General features: G+C 43.8%; 1 protein-coding gene across 3 annotated transcripts in view; it reads right to left on the reverse strand.

The window, feature by feature from the left end:
- LOC119268113 (nodal modulator 1-like) overlaps nt 1-22,518 on the reverse strand; it is a 31,723-nt gene extending 9,205 nt beyond the window's left edge. For all 3 annotated transcript variants that reach the window (XM_037549623.1, XM_037549624.1, XM_037549625.1), the window contains exons 1-22: nt 22,360-22,518; nt 22,208-22,273; nt 21,079-21,165; nt 20,805-20,861; nt 20,625-20,689; nt 20,370-20,536; nt 18,890-18,951; nt 18,721-18,804; nt 18,425-18,581; nt 17,510-17,625; nt 14,920-15,048; nt 6,472-6,543; nt 6,277-6,372; nt 6,120-6,197; nt 5,565-5,693; nt 5,275-5,451; nt 4,990-5,190; nt 4,792-4,905; nt 4,453-4,703; nt 4,267-4,309; nt 3,947-4,195; nt 3,272-3,499 (exon numbers count right to left, since the gene is read on the reverse strand). In XM_037549623.1, coding sequence (XP_037405520.1) covers nt 3,272-3,499; nt 3,947-4,195; nt 4,267-4,309; nt 4,453-4,703; nt 4,792-4,905; nt 4,990-5,190; nt 5,275-5,451; nt 5,565-5,693; nt 6,120-6,197; nt 6,277-6,372; nt 6,472-6,543; nt 14,920-15,048; nt 17,510-17,625; nt 18,425-18,581; nt 18,721-18,804; nt 18,890-18,951; nt 20,370-20,536; nt 20,625-20,689; nt 20,805-20,861; nt 21,079-21,165; nt 22,208-22,273; nt 22,360-22,452 — 2,721 coding nt within the window. In that variant the 5' untranslated portion in view covers nt 22,453-22,518. The remainder of the gene's footprint in view (nt 1-3,271; nt 3,500-3,946; nt 4,196-4,266; nt 4,310-4,452; nt 4,704-4,791; nt 4,906-4,989; nt 5,191-5,274; nt 5,452-5,564; nt 5,694-6,119; nt 6,198-6,276; nt 6,373-6,471; nt 6,544-14,919; nt 15,049-17,509; nt 17,626-18,424; nt 18,582-18,720; nt 18,805-18,889; nt 18,952-20,369; nt 20,537-20,624; nt 20,690-20,804; nt 20,862-21,078; nt 21,166-22,207; nt 22,274-22,359) is intronic.
- Nucleotides 22,519-25,135: the final 2,617 nt, after the last annotated feature.

Consider the following 25,135-nt stretch of genomic DNA (forward strand, 5'->3'; position numbering starts at 1 on the left):
TAAACCCGTCCGGGTTTAACCGAATATGCATATAAGCTAAGTAGGGATCCAACCCCTGCAAGGGTAAAACCAACGGGGTTCGAGACAAAACCCCTCCGATCCCGGCGGGGGTGGGATTAAACAAACAAAGCCTTAGGAAGAATGACAAGCATGACAAAAAATCAGTTTGGTTTCATGCATGGGAGGTCGACCATGGAAGCCATTTTCTCAACAGGACAACTTATGAAGAGATACAAAAAGCAATAGGACTTGCGTATGGTGTTCGTTGACTTGGAGAAGAGAAGGCCTACAATAAAATACCACATAATGTCATGTGGTGGGCCTATGGAGAAACACAAAGTCCCAACAGAAGTACATTACCCTTATCAAGGACCTCCATGATAATGTTGTGGCAAGTGTTCAAACAAGTGATGGCAACAACGATGGCTTTTTAACACTAATGACTTCCCAACTGAAATAGAACTGCACCAAGGATCAGCTTTGAGCCCTTATCTTTTTTGCTTTGCTGATGGATGAGGTCACAAGGGATGTACAAGGGTATATCCCATGGTGTATGCTCTTCGCAGATGATGTGGTGATAGTCGGACAGGGGTTAATAGAAAGTTAGCTATGGTGACAAACTTTGAAATCGAAAGGCTTTAGAGTAGATCTAAAACCGAGTACATGAGGTGCAGTTTCAGTACTACTAGGCATCATGAGGAAGAGGTTAGCCTTGATGGGCAGGTGGTACCTCAAAAGGCGCCTTCCGATATTTGGGGCCAATGCTGCAGAAGGATGGTGATATCGATGAAGATGTGAGTCATCAACTCAAGCTGGATGGATGAAGGGGCGTCGTGCTTCTAGCGTCCTCTGCGACAAGAGTGTACCACAAAAGCTAAAAGGCGTGAAATATAGGACGGTGATTCGACCTGTGATGTCGTCTGGTGTTGAATGTTGGCCAACTAAAAGGCGACATGCAACAGTTAACTGTGTAGCAGAGATGCGCTTGTTGAGATGGATATGTGGCCACACTGTTAGAAATAGACTACAGTAGAGGAGCAGAAGGGAGCTGGGGCTGAACACAGGATAGTTTTGATTTCTTGAAGTTGTTGCTTGTATTGCTGCACTCAGCTCTATTGAACATGCTTGATCCTGAAACCTGAACATATAAATGCAGATTTTACATCCATGTGGTGGACAGGCCACCCCTCATGGGTAGGAGAGTGAGAAGCCGAATGGACTCCAGGTGTGCGATGGGGGTTGAAGACTTCATCGAAGTCGATCCCGGGCTGCTGCACATAACCTTTGGCGACGAGTCGTGCCTTCTGTTTGACGACGGCGCCGGCCTCGTTCTTCAATTCAAAGACCCAAAGCAGGCCAATTGGGCGATGGCCGCGTGGTAGGTCTACAAGCTTCCGGTGTTGTTCCACTCCATGGCATCCATTTCTTCCTTCATGGATGCACGCCATGATGCGTCGCGCTCAGCCTTGGCAAAGGAGCTTGGCTCTCCTTCACACACAAGGTAGAGTGTGTCATTGACGAGCTCGCTTGATGCCTGTCCAAGAACAGGGTTTCTTTAGATCACATTGGCAATGCCACGGTAGTGCAACGGTGTGTCATCATGAGCTGCGTCCAGCCACTCGTTTTCATTGGGCGATGGTGACACAAACTCAGGTTGCATTGGCTGTGGAGATTGTCTTGGTGAGATGGCTGTGCAGCAGGAGATGGTGCAGGAACAAGGGAAGGTGCTCCCCCTGCAGCTGCACTTGGTGTGGAAGGAGCAACTTGTTGGGTCTTCGTGATGATGAAGTTGCTGCATGGTGGATCTGAGCTGACAGCCGCCCAATCCCAGCTGGCCTCTTCATCGAAGATGACATCATGAGTGATATGGACACGCTTGTTCATTGGATCGTATGCGCGATAGCCCTTAACGCGCTTGTCGTAGCCGATGAAGACCATGGCGGAGCTGCGGTCATCGAGCTTGCGAAGCTGCGGGCGCACCTCCTTGAGGTACACCACACCCAAAGGTGTGCAGGTGCTGGACAGCGGGCTTCCTCCCGTGCCATGCCTCAAATGGTGTCATGCCAGCCAGACTTTTGGTGGGGGCTCGGTTCAGCAGGAAAACTGCAGTTGTGACCGCCTCCCCCCAAAATTCTGCTAGCAGCTTCCTTTGTTTCAGCCGGGCACGAGCAATGGCGACCACCGTCTGATTCTAGTGTTCTACCGACCATGCAGCTCTAGCAGGTTTTTTTTTTGAGTTGCCGGTACATGCAAAAACCAAACTGACTACTGCTGTCTAGATGCATACACTGCCTTACTAAGGAAGCTCCACCCGACCTACTACTACTCCCTAGCTAAGTAAATTATAACAAGGATTACTGCTAACACACACAAGAAAGGGTTGGGTCCGAAATGATGATATACGTGATAGTGTTGGGGTATCACCAACTGAAGAGAAGCTTGTCCAACATCGTCTAAGATGGTTTGGGGATATACAACACAGGCCTACTAAAGCGCCAGTGCATAGCGAACGGTTAGACTATGCTGATAATGTCAAGAGAGGTCGGGGTAGACCAAACTTGACATGGGAGGAGTTAGTAAAGAGAGATCGGAATGACTAGAATATCACCAAAGAATTAGCCATTAGCTATAACAGGGGTTCGTGGAAATTAGCTATAAATGTGCCAAAACCTTGAGTTCGAGAGCTTATGGGTTTCAACTCTAGCCTACCCGAACTTGTTTGGCACTGAAAGGCTTTGTTGTTGTTGCAATCAGTTCGAGTGTGAATTGTGAAGCGAGCAAGTCTACCTGGTGACGAAGTCAATAAAGATCAGGAAGACTAAAAAATCAACAAGTCATTGATTCTTAAAAATTAGTATCTTCTTAGCCAAGTGACCCTTTGTATCCTCGCCACATTAAGCTTGAACTATAAATATATCTCTCCCTATTCTTTGATATCCGTATGTCAGAAATGTTGAGAAGTTAGTTCAGTTGAGGCCTAGAGAGAATCGGATATTATTTCAGATGAAGGCTATCAAAACTCACAGCTAATAAATAGGATGCAGTTTGGTCAAGGTCAAGTCACTCAAATGTAGACGTCAGTACATGTTACGAGCAAATAAGACAATAATTATGAATATTTTATGACGTCATATTAACATATGAACAACCCACTGATATATTTAGACACATTGTTGAAAACTAGTAAAATCTGATGTGAAGATTTCAGATTATTTAGAAGAACTGTGGTACAGTACAAACTAGAACCGAGAGTGTGAATAACAACAAGTACCTTAAGAAGAGCGCGGAGATAATAACTCCTAGGAAATAAGTTATTGAAGCTGAAAGTTCCACCAGAACCACTGACTGAGTTTTTTCTGTAACCTCCTTCACCACTCAAGGATAATAATACTGCCGGTAACATCTCTGTATCATTTTCGCCATAAATATGAACTAATATCTGACCAAGTTTCTGACAAGCAAAGCTGTATGGGCCAGTTTGCTTGAGATGATAGCCAGCCTGAAGGAAGGAATGATATCAGATATAGGATATTAAAGAAAACACATGTTTTTGGTTGCTGATTCTAAAAGTTCCCTTCCCAGTTGTGGTTAAATGTAACTAGGGCATACTATATTGAACAGTGCACTGTTTAAGCTTGAATGAACAAGACTGGAACCACTTCTGACTAAGCAGTTTACAAGAAATCACATTGACTAGTCTAGTGCAAAGGTAAATAAAATAAAGTGGTGCTCCATGCAAACATCACTTACCACGTCTTTCCTATTTGAAAAAAAGAGTGACTGGAAAACAGTTTGTATCACCAGCAAAAACAAAATATGAAAACTGAGAAATCATACTAATACACTGTAGTACGGTACACAGTTGCAGCATATGACCATGAAGTCAACACCGGAGGTCAACACCCTAGCGATTACACATAATGTGTGTGCAGAAAAAAGTATAGACCTTTGAGGCTTCGACTTCATATCCTATATCCTCATACAAGGGCCCTGCAAAGAATGACCCATCGGAATTTGTCTTTGTCTCTGTTGCTATATCACCTTTCTTCAGCATCGCATACTTGCTATTTCCAGCTGCCAGAATCATGATATGAACATCAGGAGTTGCAGGTGACACTGATCCTTCAAGGTATAGACCCATTTTAGCAGTGATTGAAGGAACAGCATCTTGGCATCCGCTTGCAGACACTGAGAACTGCAGTTTAAATATTAATGATGGTTTCACCATTCAAGTTCAGAAGTTTTTTTTAATAAACCATCGCTCACCTGATGCCGTGATGGATAAAATAGGATCTTTTTCCTTCTAGTGCTGTATTACAGAAAAGTATAATAGATCAATAATCGAGAAAGGGAAACATACAAAACAAGAGTTAGAGGTAAAAGGAATTTGCAACTATTGAGAAATTCTGACTGTTGGTGCAAAACCAAAAGGACTACGAGTAAAAATTATACCTGGAATCACGAGGGACAAAAATGAAGTCTTCCCCAAGATCAGTCCAAGTAGAGTACTCAAAGACAGTAATACCATTTTGATAACTCTTTGCAAAAACAGGCATGGTAGATATTTTGTCGATAGAGCTCCCATTACTCTTGAAGGCATCAACAACGATATCTTCTAATAAATCAATCTCTTCCAGAGGGGAGCTTATGTCCACATGGATTTCACCTCTTACAAGATACTTCTTTGCACTGATGTGAACCAACTAGGGGGGAGGGTAACTTTTTGCGTTAGGGTGCCAAACTGAACTTCACATGGATAAAGATAAAAACCAAAGTACATGAGCAGCTCACCACTGGGTTCTGTGTATCAAACACAATAGGCGAGGTCCCAAAGGAAATGCAAGAATTAACTAAATAAAGCTCATGTTGCCCAGGAGTTTCGATGCAAATTCTTTGTGACCCTCCCTGTGTAGGATAAAAAGTGGACGGATTAACAAAAAGTTGTATTAATTCAAATATATTGTAGATTTAATAAGTCCAAGTATGGACCTTTATCAACAATTCAAGTTTAGAAGAGTCTGGTTGACGAATGTATGCTTCAGTGTCATGACTTGAGACTAGCTCTATCCAATAACCCTTTTGTACAAATACAATATTTGTCACATCATCATTACCGACATCTACATCCAAGGTATTTTCGTCCCAGCACCAATCATCGTTTGCAGGAGCCTTGGATGAAGAATGTTTCACCTGGAAGGGATTTTCACAAAATAGCCAAGAGTTTAGACAGAATAGTGAAAATTCAATATTGTTGATCAAATTACAAGATTTTACCTCCAGACGATATTTTCCAGGAAATACTTTTGTGAACACAAAATTAGCATTATCTTGCTCCAAACTGGTTGTCTTCGTTTCATGCTCGACACCCTTAGCTAATCTAACAAGCAAGAGCAGAATATTTCGATTGCATTTCTCTTTGCAGAGGATCTTACCGTGAACATTGACTTGTGACTGTTTACAAAGAGGTAATACTCAGATACAATCAAGTCAGAGTATCCATCAACTTGATGAAAGTTAAATAATGTTGAAAAATCACCAGAATAGGTGAAGAAATACTCATTTACCTGAGAGAACTCAACATCAAGCAACGGGCACTTGACATTGACATCAATATATTCTGGAGAAAACAAAAGATTGGAAGAACCTTCGGAATCTACAGGTAATGCAGATAATCGGTATTCACCAGTAGAAACCTGCATATTGCAAGAAAGGAAGAAGAACAGATAATTTCGTCATATAACTTTAAATTGACTTACTTGAATGAATGAAATAATGCTGGAGCTCACATCGCAAGCTGGTTCGTGTAAGATCAGACCAAATTTCACAATGATATAAATAACCATTCAAGGTAGGTCTATGCAAAATTCCTATTCCTACTCACACATAGAACACAGCTAGTGGTAAAAAAAGGCTTAGTACGACATCCTAATTTGCGTTACATTTGTTCAAACTGTAAACATTGAAGATAATAATGCATCTAATAATTCTGAAGTGAGACATGTTCAAATTGCAACATACAGTGCACGAAACTATGTTCATACAAAAAAGTAGCAAAAAGGAATGACACATCATTAGCTCAAAGTTTATTTCCAGCAACAAAACAAGAAATAACCACGTACCTCAAAGCAGAATCTTCCATTTTCGCTGACAATTTTCCTCTGCGGCTTTACATTTTCAGGCCCATGTGTTAAAGTTACCTAACAACCCCACACAAACTGTAAGGATAAAGTTTTCATGGTAATCTCAATGAAACAAAAGACCATATCAAGATATTACCATGGCTTTAGAGTTTGGAGTTACTGTTTGAACAACACCACATACATCATATCGAACTGATTTGATATCATCAATGCTTTCCATGTTTGGCAAAATCTAATGAAAAGGACAGTATTTAGCCACAAAAGGGAAGCTAAGGCACTTGATCTTGAGATTTAACAATTTAAGGTGTTCCCTCAATCAGGCACTTTTTACCATGAAGTTCCCCAAACGGTTGAACTTATAATGATCCTTCTCAGCAACTATATCATACTTCTTGGATGTAACCTACACACAGGCGAAAAGATCAAAATGGCAAGTTTAAACTCGAAAATACGAGGTAGCATAAGTATCCTTGTTTCTTTCTTTACATGAGAATTAGAAGAATTAAGTACTTGCAAAGACAAAATTCTGTACCTTCTATTTCAGTAATCTGCGTATCCTAGATCCTGTCGTTTTATGACAAGAACTAACAGTAAGAATATACAGTTTTCTTAGTGTCTGTTGACCAGATTGTGTTTTAAAGCTGTCTAGTTTGAAGATTTACTAACAACCAGATGAAGGGAAATTGATGTTGGCTACAGTGTCACAGTCATGTTGAGAAAACTTTCAACTAAATTGTCCAAGACTTGAGTTCTACTTGGACTTTTGGAGTATAGACATAAAATTAAAAACAAGAGGGCGTGATAAAGCAGTAAATGGTGCAAGCCATTGTTCTGAAGACTAAACGTCCAAATGTTCCACCCATGCCAAGATAATACAATACAAAGTTTACTGCTTCAAAGGTAGTGAATTGCTTGCTCTTAGGAGTTTTAGTTTCCAGCAGTACATTTGTCCGTTCCTTTAATCAAGAAATTTGCAGTTTCAAAAATGTTTGCAATGTGACAATTTGTGCCAGAACAGATTAGGGTGTTTTACTGCAAAACAGTAACAGAAACTAAACTAGCTTATATGTTAGAACTACTAGGTTCTCTCACAAGGATCCACTCACTGTTTTTCTCTCATAACAAATGCACATATGACACACATATGCACTTACATTCGTTCATGCTTGAGGGGCTACATCCTGCCACAAACTTATCTTACATAGATGGATACATGTCCTTATATGTGAGGACTAGGGTTTGTATTTGGCCGTCGCCATGAATTCGAGCTACAAGGAAGGGAATTACAGAAAGATTGCTCACGCAAGAGCACACACCACACACGCCACCACTAGCCGTTATCCTCTTCGCCGCCTTCGTCCGTGTTGGAGCAGGGTATAAGTAGTGAAGCGCTCTAGGCCCATTCTGGCCCAGCTAGCCGAGCCGGAAGGCGAGGCTGCCTCCTGGGCCTGCCCGTCTCTTCAACTAGCTCCTGGCCCACCTCGGGATCGCTGACAATCCCACCCTCCTTAGAAACGGCTTGCCCCCAAGCCGGTGCTCGCGGAAACTTTTGCTGCAAAGTCACCTTGTCTTCCCAGGTAGCCATCTCGACAGGAGTTGCACTCCATTTAACCAGGACTTGAACAAGAGACCCAGATCCTCGACGAACCACTCTTTGGTTCAAAATCTGCTCAGGAATTTGAAAATGATCATCGGGAGTAGGTAACTGAGGCAATACCTGGTGGTTAGGGTGTAACAGCTTTCGAAGGAGAGATACATGAAACACTGGGTGCACTTTACTGCTTGCTGGTAAATCAAGCCGATAAGCCACTGCCCCAATGCGCTCCAAAATTTCAAATGGCCCATAAAACTTGAATGCCAGTTTATGGTTGGCCCGAGGGGCAACTGACGACTGCAAGTAAGGTTGAATCTTCAGGAAAACATGTTCTCCCACTGCAAATTCACGATCACTCCGATGTTTGTCCGCTTGTGTTTTCATGTGCTGTTGTGCTCACAGCAAGTGATGTCGTACTGACTCCAAAATGGTCTGACGGTTTGCAAGCCACTGGTGCAAGTCTTTAGACTGAATTGCATCTTCTACAGCCAACACTCGATCACGGTCTGAAACGATGGAGAGAGGCATGCCATGCAACTTATAAACTGTATTCAGAAACGCTTCAGCCACAGTTTCTGCAGTAAACGGGTGATGCAGTGGAACAAAGTGACCATACTTTGACAGTTTATCGATAACCACCAGCAGACAATTGTAACGGCCAGATGTTGGTAGTCCCTCGACAAAGTCCATTGTAACCATTTCCCAAGGTGTGTTAGGAACAGATAGAGGCTGTAGTAATCCTGGATATGGCACTCGCTCGGGCTTTGCTTGCTGACACACCAAGCAGTGTTGCACATAACTTTTCACAAACCCCCTCGTACCTTTCCAGCGAAATAGCTGATGAACTCTTCTGTAAGTTACTGGGAATCCAACTGCCAACAGAATAGCCAAGTATTCTTTCTCGTAAATTGAAAGTGTTTGGTTCCTGGGCCCCGGTGCTTTACTAACATAAGCCAGAGGGTGACCATCCTGCATAAGCACAGCACCCACACCAACATCACAAGCATCTGTTTCCACAACAAAAGTTTTGAAGAAGTCAGGAAGAGCTAAAACTGGAGCTGACACTAGAGCTTGTTTCAACAGAACAAAAGCTTGTTGTTCTACATTTGTCCAATGATATGGTACACCTTTCTTCAGGAGATTGGACAGTGGTTTGCTCAACATCCATAATGAGAGATGAATTTTCTATAGTACCCAGCTAGCCCCAAAAATCCCCTGACTTCCTTAGCAGAAACTGGAACTGGCCAGTCCTTAATAGTAGAGATCTGGCAGGGTCTGTAGCTACTCCTTCTCCACTGATAACATGCCCCAGATAACTAATTTTTGTCTGAGCAAAAGCACACTTGGAGAGTTTAACATGCCACTTGTGTTGTTCCAATAAAGATAACACTTGACCCAGGTGTTCCAAATGCTGAGCATAAGTTTTACTGAATATGAGAATGTCATCAAAGAAAACCACTGCACAAACTCTCAACACAGGTGAGAGTGTGTCGCACATTGCAAAGTTGAAAGTACTGGGCCCACCAGTCAGACCCATTGAAACCACCAAGAATTCATAATGACCAGTGTGTGTCCGAAAAGCAGTTTTATACTCTTCTCCAGGGGCCAATCTTATTTGGTGATACCCAGCCCTCAAATCCAATTTAGAAAACCAACAAGATCCTGCCAACTCATCAATGATTGGAATAGGAAATTTACTTTTAACTGTCAAAGCTTTGAGATGTTTGTAATCAATGACAGGCCTCCATGTCTTGTCCTTCTTTTGCACCAAAATCATAGGAGAAGAGAATGGACTGTTGCTGTGTCTAATAATACCAGAGGTCAGCATTTCCTGCACTTGCTTTTCCAATTCATCCTTAAGCACAGGAGCCAATCTATAAGGCCTGATTGAGAAAGGTTGAGCCCCAGGAATTAAAGGAATGGTATGATCATACTTTCTCCTTGGAGGTAACCCTTTTGGAACCTCAAAAACTGAACTGAATTGTGACAACACTTGTTGAATCTCTGCAGGTAACTCAGATGGAGTTGTATCTGTGCCAATGAGCAATGCAGATAACTCAACCAGAGCAAAAACCTGAGGAGTTGCATCCTGTCCCAACAGTGTCACCAGCTCACCATGGAGCTGAAAAGAGAGCCAGTGTTCAGTCCAATCCACCTGCATAGGGCTATGACTTGCTAGCCAATCCAGGCCCAGTATTCCATCATAAGATCCTAGTGGAAAAACTTTAAAATCACTGACAAATTCATGTCCTGCACAATACCATTGCCCTTTCTGCAACTGTTGACTACAGGGCACAAGAGATCCATTAGCCACCTTAACCATGGACACAGGCATAGGAACAACACCTTGCAATTTACTGGCCATAGCACAATCCACAAACGAGTGTGTACTGCCAGAATCCACCAAGAAAATCATCAGCTGGCCCTGCAGCTGTACTTTCAATTTCATAGTTGTAATTCCAGGTGCAGAAATTTCTCCCAGAGCAGCAGCGGAAAGGAAAATTGCATTGGCCTCACCAACAACTTCTTCAGTATCACTGACATCAGTTGGCATATTCTGAACATAATCAAGCATCTCCTGCACAACATGCAGCTGCACTTCCTGTTTGCAACGATGATCTCGTCGAGCCCATCGTTCACCACAGATGAAACAAAGCCCCTTGGACTTGCGATAAGCTCTAAGTGAAGCCCAGCGATCATCTGCAGCTGTTGTTGTTTGATTGGTGTCAGATAACTTCTTCTCATCAGTGAAACGAGCTACAGTTGGACGAGTTGTTGTTGGAGCTGTCGAATGCTTACTGCTGGCCGTCCCGTTTCCAGTGAACAGAGATTGGTCGCCCAGTTCTTCAGACAAAAGTGCAAGCGCATAAGCAGAGTCCAAATCGACTGGTTGCTGAATCCCAACCAACAGACGCACCGACGACACCAGTCCTTCCATCAAACGGGTGACATAGTGTACATCACTTGGGTTAGACTCATATGTAGTCAACTGATCATACAGTTCCGAGAAGCGCTCAACATAATCTTCCACCGTGCTCGTCTGCCGGATATGAAACATCTGACGGACCAGATTCTGATGCTTATTGCGTCCAAAATGGGACTGTAACAGCCCACAAAATTCGGACCAATTGACATGAGGTGCTCGTTGCTGAACTGATTCTAACCAACGAGCTGCGGTTCCCTCAAATTGTGAAGACGCAAACGAAATCCACTGGTGCTGAGGAGTATTCCAAAACTTAAAGTAATCCTCACAACGAGACTGTCACAGTTTCGGATTAGAACCATCAAATGCGGAAGCTCGATTCAAGGACCAAAATTCACCGCATCCGGAAGGAATGCCTGAAAATTTTCAGCCGCAGGAATCAGTTGGCGTGACGAGGCTAGATCTGTGTGCATACCTCGAACTGGTGGAGGAACGTAACGGGGGCCCGAACTCCTCTGCTCCAGATCAGCTCGAACTCCGTCAGACCCATTCGAACCACCGCTCGCTGGCGCTGGCGGAGGGCCTTGACCAGGCTCCCTCGGCGAAACGGGTGTCGATGTTGCCGGGGTAGATCCTCACTCGGCACCAAGTTCGCCGCGCAACTCATCGAGGTCGACCCCGATGGCAAGCTTGACGTCGTCGATTCGACCGAACAGCTGATTCAGTTTACTGTCCAGCTTGGCGAAGGCGTTGACCGCCTCCTCGCTGCGCTCCGTCGAGGCCTTGGCGAGGGCGGCAACAAAATCCGCGCGCAAGAACTCATAGATCGTGCGGGTCTCCGGGGAAATTTTTTCCATGGCTTCTGCCAGGCGGCGTACGGCGAGGCAGGTGTGGCGGGGGAGGTTGGGCGGCTCCAGGATTGTACGGCTCTGATACCAGATTGTGAGGACTAGGGTTTATATTTGGTCATCGCCAGGAATTCAAGCTACAAGGGAGGGAATTACAGGAAGATTGCTCACGCAAGAGCACACACCACACACGCCACCACTAGCCGTTATCCTCTTCGCCGCCTTCGTCCGTGTTGGAGCAAGGTATAAGTAGTGAAGCGCGCTAGGCCCATTCTGGCCCAGCTAGCCGAGCCAAAAGGCGAGGCTGCCACCTGGGCCTGCCCGTCTCTTCAACTAGCTCCTGGCCCACCTCGGGATCGCTGACATTATATATGACTTTACAAACCAGCTTATTGCTCATACAACTCATGTCCTTCAGTCAATGCATCCAATGTCCAGCTTAGGTGCATGCATGCATTGAGCATGCCATTACCTTTTCTACTTCCTTATCAAGATAACAAACAGTCAAAAGGATTTTGACTGTTCCTACCGTCATATTAGAGATGCCTTGCCTTCTTTCTTGCTGTAGAAAGTCAGCTAAAATGCAAGCTAGTGCACATTTATCTGCATGCATTGCATCACCTCATGCATGCAGCACCAAATTACCATATGACAAATTAATGCTAACATTCTAGGCTTGTTCATAAGAGAAAACCTAGATGTGCTCTGTTTGGAACCTCTCATATAAGTTTGGAAAATGAATGTCCTCACCCGGATGATTTGAGAATGATGCTGAGTCGCCTACGGAACCAACCACATGTTCAGGCCTACCACGCATGCTTTTTTGTAAGCACGCGTAGGACGTGAGTCGTCCCCATGGGCAGCTGATTCCTGTCCACGATTGTCTTTAACTTCGGGTGCTTCCAAACACATACACACCTGTTGATGTACTGCTGCCGTGTACTAGTGCTCTAGTAGTACTAGCTAGTAGACACTACGGCTGTGTTTTTTTTTCCTCGAAATAGAGGCATAAGATCAGCCCTAAGCCTCGAGCAAAGAGTAGGGACAAGAAGAAGTGAAAAAGAAGCTGTGCAGAATTTGCACTACCAGTCTGTCCAACATAAATGCTTCGAGCAAAACCTTCTGGAAGCAATGGACTGTCCAATCCTAGGAGACCAGACTGTCCAGTCTGAGCAACCAGACTGTAGATGGACGGTGCGCGCGGCCTAACTCTCCAGACTCAATGGACTGTCCGGCCCCGAGGACCGAACTGTCCGATCAGCCGCTGTTTACACTACCAGACAGTCTGGTGCTTCCGACCGGAATCAACCGGTTTGCACACCAATTCGGGCTAAGAAGCCCATGTAGCCCACCGGGCCCGTACCTGTTGCAACCTCTCAATTTTTAGGGCTAGCAAAGCATATACTTAGAACTTGAGAGCTTTGCTCCTTATATCGCCTCCTTTTTGGTGTCAACTAATGGGTTTGGCTCTATCTTCACCATCGGCCTGCAGCTTGCCAGCCTGCAACTTGCCTCACAGACATCACTCCTTGTAAGACATCACTCATGGTAAGCCAGCTCCTCACTTCTATGGACAAAATATGGATTTAAGTTCTCACCTGTTATTGCATGTTCTTTTTCATGTGCTGCTTACGTCAATCATTTTATGTTGTGTGCATTGAGCCTGTTTCTTATCAGCGCTTTTGTTGCAACAAAGGAAAACACTTCCTATTACCTGACGGATCCCACACACGTGTCGATCGCCTCCATCGCCGTCGGATCTGGCTGCGGCGGTGACGGCTCGCCGGATCTGGCCACGGCGAGGTGACAGACCAGACATGCGGGTACTAGCGGTCGCGGGCGAGCCTGCTTGAGGCAGCCGCGAGCTGAGCCAGGCAGAGGAGGTGGCTTGGCTAAGGCGAGGCGGCGGAGCGGACGGAGGCGACAGAGGGCGGTGTCAACCCCTGAGAAGACGATCCGAACGGCGAACACAAACACGAGCGGATACGCTTATTTTGCAACAAAGGGCATGTCGCAATTGAAACAAGGCTCTTATTGCAAAAGGGCACTATTGCAGCCTCGCAAAAAAAACTGCGACAACACCTTTGTTGCAAAATTTTCTGCAACAATACCTCTGCGAAATTTTTCTGCAATAAGACCTGTGTCGCAGAAAATATTGCAACAGCTCATTTGTTGCATAGATGGCTGGTCACGTGGGTAGATAGGATGGCCATCCGCAGCTCCATCCAATGATCAGGGACCCGGTCGGTCTTTTTCTCTTATCTGCTCCATTCAATGATCAGGGACCGGTCTGTCTCTCTCTTATCTGCCTGCCAACGCATACCATTGCCCTGCAACAAATGGATGTTCAATTGTTGCAAGACTTCTGATTGATTTTGATGGGTTCGCGAGAGAAAATGTTTTTGTTGTATGTGCAGTTTTCATGTTGCAGCAGGAAGAATAGTCTAGCAACAGCGGTGGCATGCTGCAAGCTGGGGCATACGATGTTGCATGCTGAAACGAAGATGCTGCAATGTCGGGTCGATGACGATGCAAGTGAGTACAAAGCTGCAAGGTAGGTCCACCATTGTTGCAAATGACGGAATCACGATGCTGCAAGTCCAGTCCAGCGACACTGTGAGCTGGACACGAGATGTTGCAAAGCCAGCTGCCGCGGATGCAAGCCTAACAACACTGCTCCAACAAGCATCTTTGTTGGAGACCGTAGCTCACGCTGGAGCGACACCAGCAAGTACCAAACAATAAGAAAAGTGTTTGGAACTATGCACATGCACACGATAAAAAATGAATAGTTTTGCATGCATGTGTTAAAATGTTGCAGAAAAAAATTGACGGTGTTGTGGCAGCGGCATAGGAACCGTACTTCGCCGTTACATAGCGTGGCTGCTACACTTTTCAGTGGGCTGCAGCTGTTTGTGGCGAGCAGTGCATGAGCTGGGATTAAAGGCTGGGATAGGTAGACTACACAGAGTAGAAAACCGGGATTAGAAAGGTACACCACATTGGCTGAAAACTGGTCACGTATCCAACTGATCAAATGATCAATCCAACCGCGGTTGAGCTGGCTGATCCCGCGCATCTAAGTTATATAACGCACTATTTGCAGTTCCTATGGCATACATTCTAGCCTCTATACTGGAGTTCAAACTTTTCTGTTTGTTTTTAGTAACTTTGTTATTTTTATCGTATTTTCCTAAATTTAATATATAAGAACCAACTTAGCTAATTTTGGTCAACAACCAATCTACGAGCCCTCAACCAGCTTGAATGACTAGGCAAACTAGTGGTGCTAGTGATCTGTACACAAATAAACCATGATATACCTTGAGATACAAGTAAAGATACAAATAAAGAGAAAAGAAACACCCTAGATAAACAGATGCGCTAATTAAAATTCTGATCAGATAACAGTACCTGATCAAGTCTGTAATACCCAAGATTATCTGTTACAGCTCTCAACTGACCATCGACTATAACCTTGGCACCTTCAATGCCAGCACCATAGCCATCAACAACATGTCCACCAACAGAAAAACCAGTAACCTAGCAAGATAAATGTGGAAAATTGGTGGATATCAGGTTTGCATACAAAGAGCAAGGAAAATAACTACTGAAGCTGAATGTGCACAAACATGTTCAAAATCACAGCAAATAAAGAACATGTTCAAGCTCAAATTGCTTAAGCAGCTGAAAGTCTAGGTTGTTACAGTATATGTGGATTGCACTAGCCCTTTCCACAAGTTCTGACTTTTGGTTGCGTTGGCTAGTGCATGAAGCTTAACATGGTATCAGAGCTAAGGTCTTGAGTTCAAGTCCTAGCTTTCGCAATTTACCTAAAAAATTGCTGCTACCCCCCTTTGTGTCCACGTATAGGCCTCTTGAGTCATACATGAGTTTCGCGCGCCGTCGGTCTCTTCCGATTGCACGTGTTGACTTGTCTTCCCCATCACACGTAAGAGGGGGTGTTACAGTATATGTGGATTGCACTAGCCCTTTCCATAAGTTCGGACTTTTGGTTGCGTTGGCTAGTGCATGAAGCTTAACATAGGTTAAGGTATCATGTTATAGCACGGTGCCCATGAATTGATGCGAAAGAACATCTAGAAATGCAACAAGGACCATAGGCATGGTGATCGCCGGAAGAGCCCTAGTGTCTTACGACCGCTGTGTGGTCTCGGCAAGAAAATGAGGGTGAAAACCCAGGGATATGGGAGCAACAAAAACGACCATTAGGTGGTATTACAAGGTTCAAAGAGAGCAAATTTTAATTTTTCAAACAAGGAACGTTGGGCAGTAATGAGATGTGGAAAGAGGACAGCAATCAAGGAAGAAAGATGGCACAAGAATGGAATCTTCCGTTATGCCAGAATAAATAAAATTGCTCGATTATGCATGCTACGATATAGACCGAGGAAAATTGGTTTAGTGGGGAAAGCTAAAACATCTAGAGCAAGATTTTGCATTAGGAGTGGCTTTTCACATTTGTCTATTTGTGCCAATTAGAGGAATGTTGGTTCCTATGAGAGTAACAGCCCGTTTGGATGTAGACATTGGTGGCGGGAATTCGTAATTGGCATTGGGCTGACCTGAATGCAGCTTTTTGGATGGCCTAGACATTCAGGCGTGGTATTCGGGCTCAATATTGAAGCGTTTTTCTGAACACACGCACGGCCCTCCACAAATTTCGACCCCCAGAGTTCAATATTCCCTGGAATCATTCGCCTCGCTACCCCTTCATCGTTCCCTGCACGCGAAGAAAAGAGATCGAGGTCGAGGCCAGCCCGCCCCAGCAGCCGTCTCCAAGACCGGCGGCTTCTCGCCGAATCAAGGTGGACGCCGTCCCCTACGCTCTTTACCCATCCTCTTACAACCCCTCCACACGCCTACCCCACGCACGCCAAGGATGCAGCAATGGCCAATCACGCGCCTTTCTGTGTCCTACTCCACGTCCGGCAATGGCAGCAGCCCCTCGCTGACCGCCTCCGTCAAGAACTTCTCCGTCGTGCTGGTGCTCTCCTCTGTGCTACTCTACTCGATGACCACATCCCCAGGGCGAGACAACCCAGGCAGAGCTCGATGACGGCACTCCTCCGGCCATCCCCACCTCACCCCCATGCTCCCCACCTCGCCCCCATGCTTCCCCCGTGCACCCTATCTATCTCCGGCGTGATTCGCCATGCCCCGTATCTCCCCGGCATGGGATCTGCCTTGGCTGGAACAGGTGGCGCGATGAGACCGGCTGGAGATGGGCTGCTAGTTTGGCTGGAGATTGGTGGCGACGTCGAGTCTGGCAATGGAGATACAATGTCCGGCAATGCGTGTGTGGCTAAGTGTGCAGCATTGCTTGCATGCGCTGCTGCATGAACATTCATTGCTCTGTTCATACTTCATACACTTGTACATGTGCAATTCAACATCTGACCATCCAAACAAGAAAATTGTGGCTTATGATGGATTCCAGGTGCCAAATATATGACCATCCAAACACTAAAATTGATATTGAAGCTCTCAATGTCATGGATATTTGGCATTAAGTCAATTCAGTTATTCAATGCCATGCCTTTGAATGTCTACATCCAAACAGAGCATAAGAGTATATTCATTTATTTTTGCCTTTTGCAAGAATACTGGTCCCACGTTTGAACATAATAGTGCATTTTTTATTGATTGTAAGATCTTTTGCATGAGTGGTGATCCCACATGTGAGGATGAATATATTTGTTTATTTGATTCATTTGTAAGTTACTGGCCCCACATATACTATGCCTAAGTAAAAATGGAGGGAGAGTGAACTCACCGACAACTCTAGACTTTACAAGTAGGAAAGATATTTTGTTTATATCCATTAAAGCATACATGCTAATCAATTAGCGGTAAACTTCAAGTAACATCTACCCAGCTTTAAATGATAGGTAGTCCTCTTGTCAGCCATCCTTGAGCAAAAATAGCTTCATCCATAACTTTACAGTCCAAATTATGAGATGTATAGTAAGTTAAAAATTACCTGGAATTTTTGGGGGATTGTCATGTGACTATGCTCAAGGGAAACATGTAATGAAGAAGGTGAAACATCAAAAACAGTGTTTTCCCCTCTGTAGTATGGCAACAGATCATAGCTACCTGCAAAATTATACAAGATAATGAAAATTTCTATGCTTGGTGTTTACACATCACCTCACCTTCACAAGCATTATATCACGTGAAAAATGTCGATTAGCAACAGAATTGCAATGCTAATAACGCATCAAGTAACTTTAGTGCCATAAATAAAAATATGAACTCATAATTTACAGCATTTGGAAAGGGACCATGTGAAGGAGTGTCTACAACTTGATGCACTAACCCCCAATGATACTTGCGCATTTACACCAAACAAATTTAATAAGGCAACCTGACGATTTACATGGCTGGAATACTGTGCAGTTCTCATGTAGGTTCCTTTTATATACAGATCTGGCAAAAACAGAACAAGACTTCCTATGGGAAACAACCATAAACAGAATGTCTACAACTTGATGCACCAACACCAATGATACATTCACATTTAGAAAGTGTAATAAAACAAAAATATAGTAGCCTAAAGGTTTATATGAGGAAATACAATGCAAATTCTCATGTAGGTTCCTTTACATACAGACCTGGCAAAACAAAAGAAGACTTTCAATGGAAAACAACCATAAACAGCTAGCATACATAATTTACAGTCCATGCTGCATGAGGACAAGCAGTTCCTTATAGGAGAAGATTATTATTAGTTAATTAGATACACAAATTACATGTACAACTGTTGTTGTTTTTGTCCTGGAAGACATGTCAAATAAGAGGACATGTCAAAAGGAAACTTCCACAGCATGTTAACTACAGAATTTTATGTACCAGTTGCATTACAGTGTGATGAACTATGGGCAAGTTAACTTACCACAGGGCATTGATCTAAATGAGAACTTCCCATCCACACCAGATACTGCATGGCAAAGAGCACCTTCCCTGGGTGCATCGGTCAAACCTTGCGAGCAAGGAACCTCCTTTACATCATTTGAATATAAATACAGGTGAACTCCCAAGATTGGATTTCCCTGGTACAAGAAATGCTTAGTATATGTTAATCTAAAAATCCAGCAAACAAGAAAATCACAACCCTAAAGCTGGCAATTTCAGTCATATGCTTACAGCATTGGTTATAACTTATTGCCAACATACAGATTCCTTCAGTACCTGTGCAACTACAGAGCCATGAATATTGTAACCTGATACGAAGAAAACATCATCTACTACAGCATTTCCAAATCGCAAGTCCACCTACATACAGAAAACAGACTCCACTATAAGCAATACATGTGTGTGATAACATATATTGGCAGATAAGCAACGATGAAATCCTAACCTCTGATGAACCTGTCATCTCAATTTCATAATCAGGATGAGATGCACGCAACCTGTAGAGTCCTGGAAAAGATCAAAGACACACATAAATGAACAAACAAAGGTGCCGCGTAGAAGCAAACAAGTAAATGCATGTCAGGTACTAAGCTCAAATGAGAAGGGGGGGAAAGTAAGAGTCTGACCAGACTAATCCATTAATGGATACCACTACAATAAAAGGCTGAGCTAGAAATGTTGTGTTTGGACCATAGTTACCAGATTCGCAATTTCACTAAGCTTTACTTCATGATCCCAACTTTCAAAGGCCAAAGCACTGGAGGTCTCTGTACATACATCCACGCAGCACTGGCCGCCGCCAAAAGTTCACCAGCGTCACAACCTACTCATGCGCCACGCTGCTGCAGCGCTTTCCTCTATCGACCATGCTGGAGGAGAGCCTGTCCACCACTAAGCTAGCTGCTGATGCTTGTGATTTTGTGCATGGAGATCAGCAACTTGGTAGTAAATTCCGAGCGAACTGGACCAAAACTATGGTTGAAGAAACAGTTCGCTGCAATAGGTTTCCCCCAAATGTCTGGGTCATATTTGCAAAGGATGTAGAGGGGGTGCGTGAGACATTTGAAACAAAGTTACTACCATGTCTCTGCTGATGTATTGTGGGGTGGGAGTGGGTCTCGTGGTGCAGATGCCTCCGGTGGAACGCCAAAGGAGGGAAATGATCTCTTGGCTCTAGGGTTCAACATAACCATGAGAGAGATTGCAGGTACGGTTTGCCATGACACTAGATTCTAAAAGACTTTTTAGCAACTTAAGTAGACAGATCGAGAAGTTATTCCAATCAGAAACACACGCCAAGATAATGACCGAATTGCACATCTTTTACAGAGGACTTGATCCGTACAAATGGAATAATAAAAAAACAGATTGAACAACCTATACAAATATAAACATGGGATCTAGGGTTCGTGGTACACATGCCTCCGGTGGAAAACCAGAGGAGGGAAATGATTTCTGGGCTCTAGGGTTCAACACAACCATGAGTCCATGAAGGGAGCAGGTATGGTTTGCCATGACACTAGATTCTACACGAATTTTTCACCACTTAAGCAGACTGGTCAAGAAGTTATTCGAGTCAGAAACTCATGCCAACATAACAACCCAATTGCATATCTTTTCCAGAGGACTTGATCTGAACTAATGCAATAATATAAAACAGATAGAACAACCTATAAAAATTTAAATATGGTGGCATGTCATTAACAGGAGTAAATTAAGCATCTAATATATTCAAATGAAACAAAAAAGAAAGACACGTTGACAAATTTTAATTAAAGTCACATCATACAAGTCCTTAATAGGGTACTCCGTAGCTACTGATAACATGAGTAAGAGATGAACTCACAGGAAATGGCCAACACTTCTCACATCAGACTATATACACGCATATGCTGTGGTTTTCTAATGATGAATGTGAGGCTAACCAGGAATTATGTTCACGAACGCATATCCTCCTGTTGATGATGTCAAAGCAGATGCAACTAACTCATCCAAATCTGATAACAGCTCAACTTTCACACCAGAAGGTCCTCCATCTTTTGAACAGCTCTTACCACCAACAGCTCCCACTATTTTACCAGATACTGTAAATCTGCATGACGAATTCAACAGTTAAAACTTGAATCAGATAATTATCCGCACCAAAAGAAAGTACTAAATAAATGGTCAAAGCAACAGACCCAGTGAATTGAAAGTTTATATCTGCATTTCCATTGCATCCATTTTGATCAATGACAACAGGAACCTGAAAATGTTAATTGATGACTTATTTCACACAATAGATGGAAGTCAAAGCCAAGCAGATAACTAAGACAGAAAAAAGGGAAGAACAAAAAGATTCAGTCGACACATCAACTTACAGTTTCAGGCTTCCATGACCATCCCTTAGGCCCCTTAACTCTGACGATAAATGAACCCTGTGGAGAGACAACAAGCCAAAATCAAACAGATTAGGGTCCACAACTGTTTCAATGGGAATGCAGCGCTCACTATTGAAATATCATACACATCACAAAATTAGCTATTACTGTTATATCTGTATCCCTACTTGTAAAAAAAATTATACATGAAAAGGTGAGATAACACATAATGAAGAAAACCTACACTAAAGGCAAGCATCACCCACAAGTATACCTTGTCATAGACTGGAATGAAATAGTACCCATTAGGAGCACATTGGGTGCTTTCTTTCACCAAACCATCAACAGTACACAGCTCAACCTGATTCAAAAAGTTTAGGAGGCGATGAATTTGTGCATACCAGATACCACAAAAACAAAAGCATAAAGTAGAATATATGGCCACCAAAAGTAATCTGGAATTAATAATTATACTACAGATGTAGAATTAGTCTCTATGGCTTTGATATGCATATAAGCAACTATAGCGAAGATATGAGATTTTCTCACTGATGTAGTACGATACATCTTCTGCATAACCAGGGTAAAATGACACAGGTATGTTATTGTTAGAGAATCCCTTGGGGAAACAGATTCAATTAGCTCAAAAATAATTAATGGCAGAGAATATAAAGAATATAAACCCACCATCATGATTACAACTGAACCTGTCAATCATGAGTACAACTATTGTTGACAGAGACTATTGTTGACAGAGTTTCTAACACCTCCAACAGTTTTTACTTGCGCCAAGCTTTGCAAATGCATGGAACTTGCTCAAAAGTCACAACCTCCATTTCATTTTTCATGTAAAACTGCGTAATCAAGTTACCAGAGCAGTCACCTAATCCCAAGCAAATTTGGTGACCACCATCACTAGCAGCAACAAAATACAACATACATATGGTCGCAGGCAACGAAACATTAGCGTTATAATTCTCCGCAACCCAGTATTCATTTTCGCCATGGGAAGAAAGCAAAAGTAGTTTAGTCCGATTGATAGCAACCAGTAGCAGGTAGTCCCATTGCACGAAGCATCTAGCAATTTGTAATTATAAACAATTGGCCCAAACTAGCAGCGCCACTGGAACCAGTGGATCCAGCAACTAGAAAAATCCACAAGGTAAAAGTTCAGGTGAACTATCTCAAGCAACAAAACGTATCCATGCTGAAGCACCCATTAACTACTAGCAGAGGCTTGATCAAGCGCAGCAACGTAGATCGCATACCGTTATGTCAGAGTGAGGGGGTGCAGCAACTCCCTCACATCAGAGTGCGGCAACATAGTGCAGCAACTTGATCGACAACAAGTACAGAACAACGATAATTTACGAAATAATTAGAGTGCGGCATGTATCGCATACCGTTATGTCAGAGTAGTCGAACTTGGACTCCGACGCCCTCGTCGACTTTGCCAGGCCCGAGCTCGCCTGCAGCAAGAGCCCAATCAGAAAATGCATTAGAATCAAGCCAACCCAAGCCGAAACTGAAGCTTAGCGAGTAACACGAGGAATACTTCGACGAAACCGCCGCATCCGTCGATCTCGTCGGAGGCAGCGGACAAGGCGGCGAGGGAGAGGAGGAGGAGGACGGGGAGGAGGGGGTCCATAGATCGGATCTAGTGGGCGCAGAGCATGTCAGGGAGATGACGAGTTTGAGGAGATGTGCGGGGGGGTGGGGGGTAGGTGTAGTAATAGCAGTGGAGTTGCGACTTGATCCTGGAGTAAAATGCATCAACCGTCCTTGAACTTGCTCACGAGGACCAAAACGGTCCGTAAACCCTAAAACTGATCCAATAAGGTCCCTAAACTCTGAAACTGATCAAATACGGTCCCTAAATTCAATACGGTCCTGGTGCGAGCACTCCTGGGCTATGTACGTGGTAACTGTGTGCTGCTTGCGTACATCGCGGGGCCAAGTCAACTCTCTCATTCGCCGGTAGTTTTTCCACGAAACCCTAAAAACCTCCCTGGCGGCGGTGACTAGGGTTCGGGGGAATAGAGGCGCTCGTCGACTCTGACCGGCCGAGCGCATTGAGATCTCGTGAAGATGGTCACATCTGATCAGGGCAAGGCTGCAGGCGGAGCGGAATCGCCACGCACAGTTAGGACTAGGTTGGAAGAGGCTCTAAAAAAGTTGGGCATCACATAGGAAGAAGCTACTCCGCTGGTCATTGATGACCACGAGGAGGGCGCGCCGGAGAAGTGGCTCTTAGCAGGGAAGGTTCTACACCGCAATCTGCTGCATATTCATACCATTGCTAATGCCCTTCGTCCGGTGTGCGGAAATCTCTGAAGACTTCAATTCAAATCTATGGAGGAGAACATGTTTGTGGCTGATTTTGAGTCCCATAGAAATCATGATCGTGTTTAGGATGGATTCCCATGGCATATCAGTAAGAATGCAGTGATTTTGGCTGAGTTCAAAGATTGCATGAGACCGGAGAAGGTTCATTTTGACAGGCTCCATCCATGGGCTAGGGTTCTGAACCTGCCCTACACCGGGATGACTCATGGAGAAGGACGATAACTAAGCAGGTTGATCCACAGGCGTCCTCGGCACAGTTCGATTACACGGGTGGTTTCCTGTGAGCAAGGGTGGCCATTGATGTGAACAAGCCACTGAGAAGGTGGATTGTAATTGATTCGGTGAAAAGAAAGAAGCAAGATTCATATGATATTTAGTACGAGAACGTCTCTCACTTTTGCTTCTCTTGCGGTCGATTGGGACATTCTGACCCGTTCTGTCCTACTCCTGGCCACCGTGATGCGAACGGTTGATGAGGACATGACTACCCTGGGTACGACAAAAATATTGCATACATGCATATTTGTCAGGTGATTTATAGTGCAAACTATTCAATAATCTATTTATAATATCCAGAATAAAAATACTTCACACACTTTTGTGTCTTGTCTAATTGCAGGTGTATGGAACATTTGTACAATCCACATATGAAGATAAGGTAAAAGGAGAAGTTTAGGTTCTGTTCAAAAAGTTCTCTCACGTCATTTTTGGGCCAAGAGAAGATAGAGTCCAAGTCTCTCATGTTCTGGATTCAGATTCGGACTACACAGACATACCTGACTCAAAACGCCAACAACTTTTTCATACAGACTCTGAATTGGGTGATTCTTTTTTATTGGAAAGTAGATTTCGTGCTCTTTCCAGCCCAATTGGATTCACCTTCAAATTCGTCCAGAGCATTGAGATATCGACGAAACAATTTGACGTTGCAACAGAATCTGAGTCAAACAAGAAGTCCAAAGGTGTTGCATCACCTCCACTTAGGCCCATGAGCCTTGTACGACCTAGGGTTAGTTTTAAGCTGTATTGGGACGTCCTTCCACCTCCTTGGCCGCCACCCCTTGATCCTATATAAGTAGATTCATCTAGTAGTTTTTTCCTTGGGTTTTGTTTAGATCAAAAGTTCGCCATAGCTGCAACTTCGCATACTTCGTTTGTGTTCAACGACCAGACCAAGACGACACAGAACCCCACCTTGATCAATAAATCTTTCATCTTATATTCGCAATATCCAGATTGCAATCGCAGTTTCTTGCTTGTTCTTCGTTTGCTCGCAGAAAACAAACCCTCGTGGTCAGGTTGATCGTGCTCCGGCGTGGTCAATAACCCTTCGGAAGTTGGTTTAGCGATTGCTAAGGCGCGACGTCTCGCATGTTCGTAGTCGGATCGTCAAGGTCGACTCCAACTGAAAACGATAGCCACCATCTCATCGAAACATCGGGACACCTTCACCTCTATCAAGTGGTATCAGTTTTCAGGTTGCTCGGTGAGAATTTCCAGTTTTTTCTAGATTAGATTTATTTTCTTACCTATTGTCCAAGAAAAAGCCACAAAAAAGTTAGATCTATTCATCCTTTGTCCAAGCCAATCTGAGCATTTGCAATTTTCTTTTCATTGCTTGCATAGTTGAATTATCGGTTGCATCGTCGTGTCGAGTTGCTGGTCTTAGTGTCTAGTTCGTTTAGAGTTTCGAGTTCTGTTCACATTAGTCATGTCGTCGCTGCATCGTTATCCCTTCCGCTGTCCACCATCCCATCCATCAATTTCCACCACATGCTACCCATCGTTCATTGTCACAATCATAGTTGAGATCGTTCACATCTTCGCTTGATCCAATCTGCATCTTATCTAGTTTGTTATGGAAAGAGGGAGAGAAAGAGAGAAAACGAGAGAAAAAAGAGTAAAAAATGTCAGAGAAAAAAAGTGTGAGAAGAAAAAAACAAAATTCGGATCTATCTAGACTCAATCTCGTAGTTGAATTCGGA

The sequence above is a fragment of the Triticum dicoccoides genome, chromosome 3A, assembly GCF_002162155.2.
Source record: "Triticum dicoccoides isolate Atlit2015 ecotype Zavitan chromosome 3A, WEW_v2.0, whole genome shotgun sequence".
Classification (NCBI taxonomy): Eukaryota; Viridiplantae; Streptophyta; class Magnoliopsida; order Poales; family Poaceae; genus Triticum; species Triticum dicoccoides.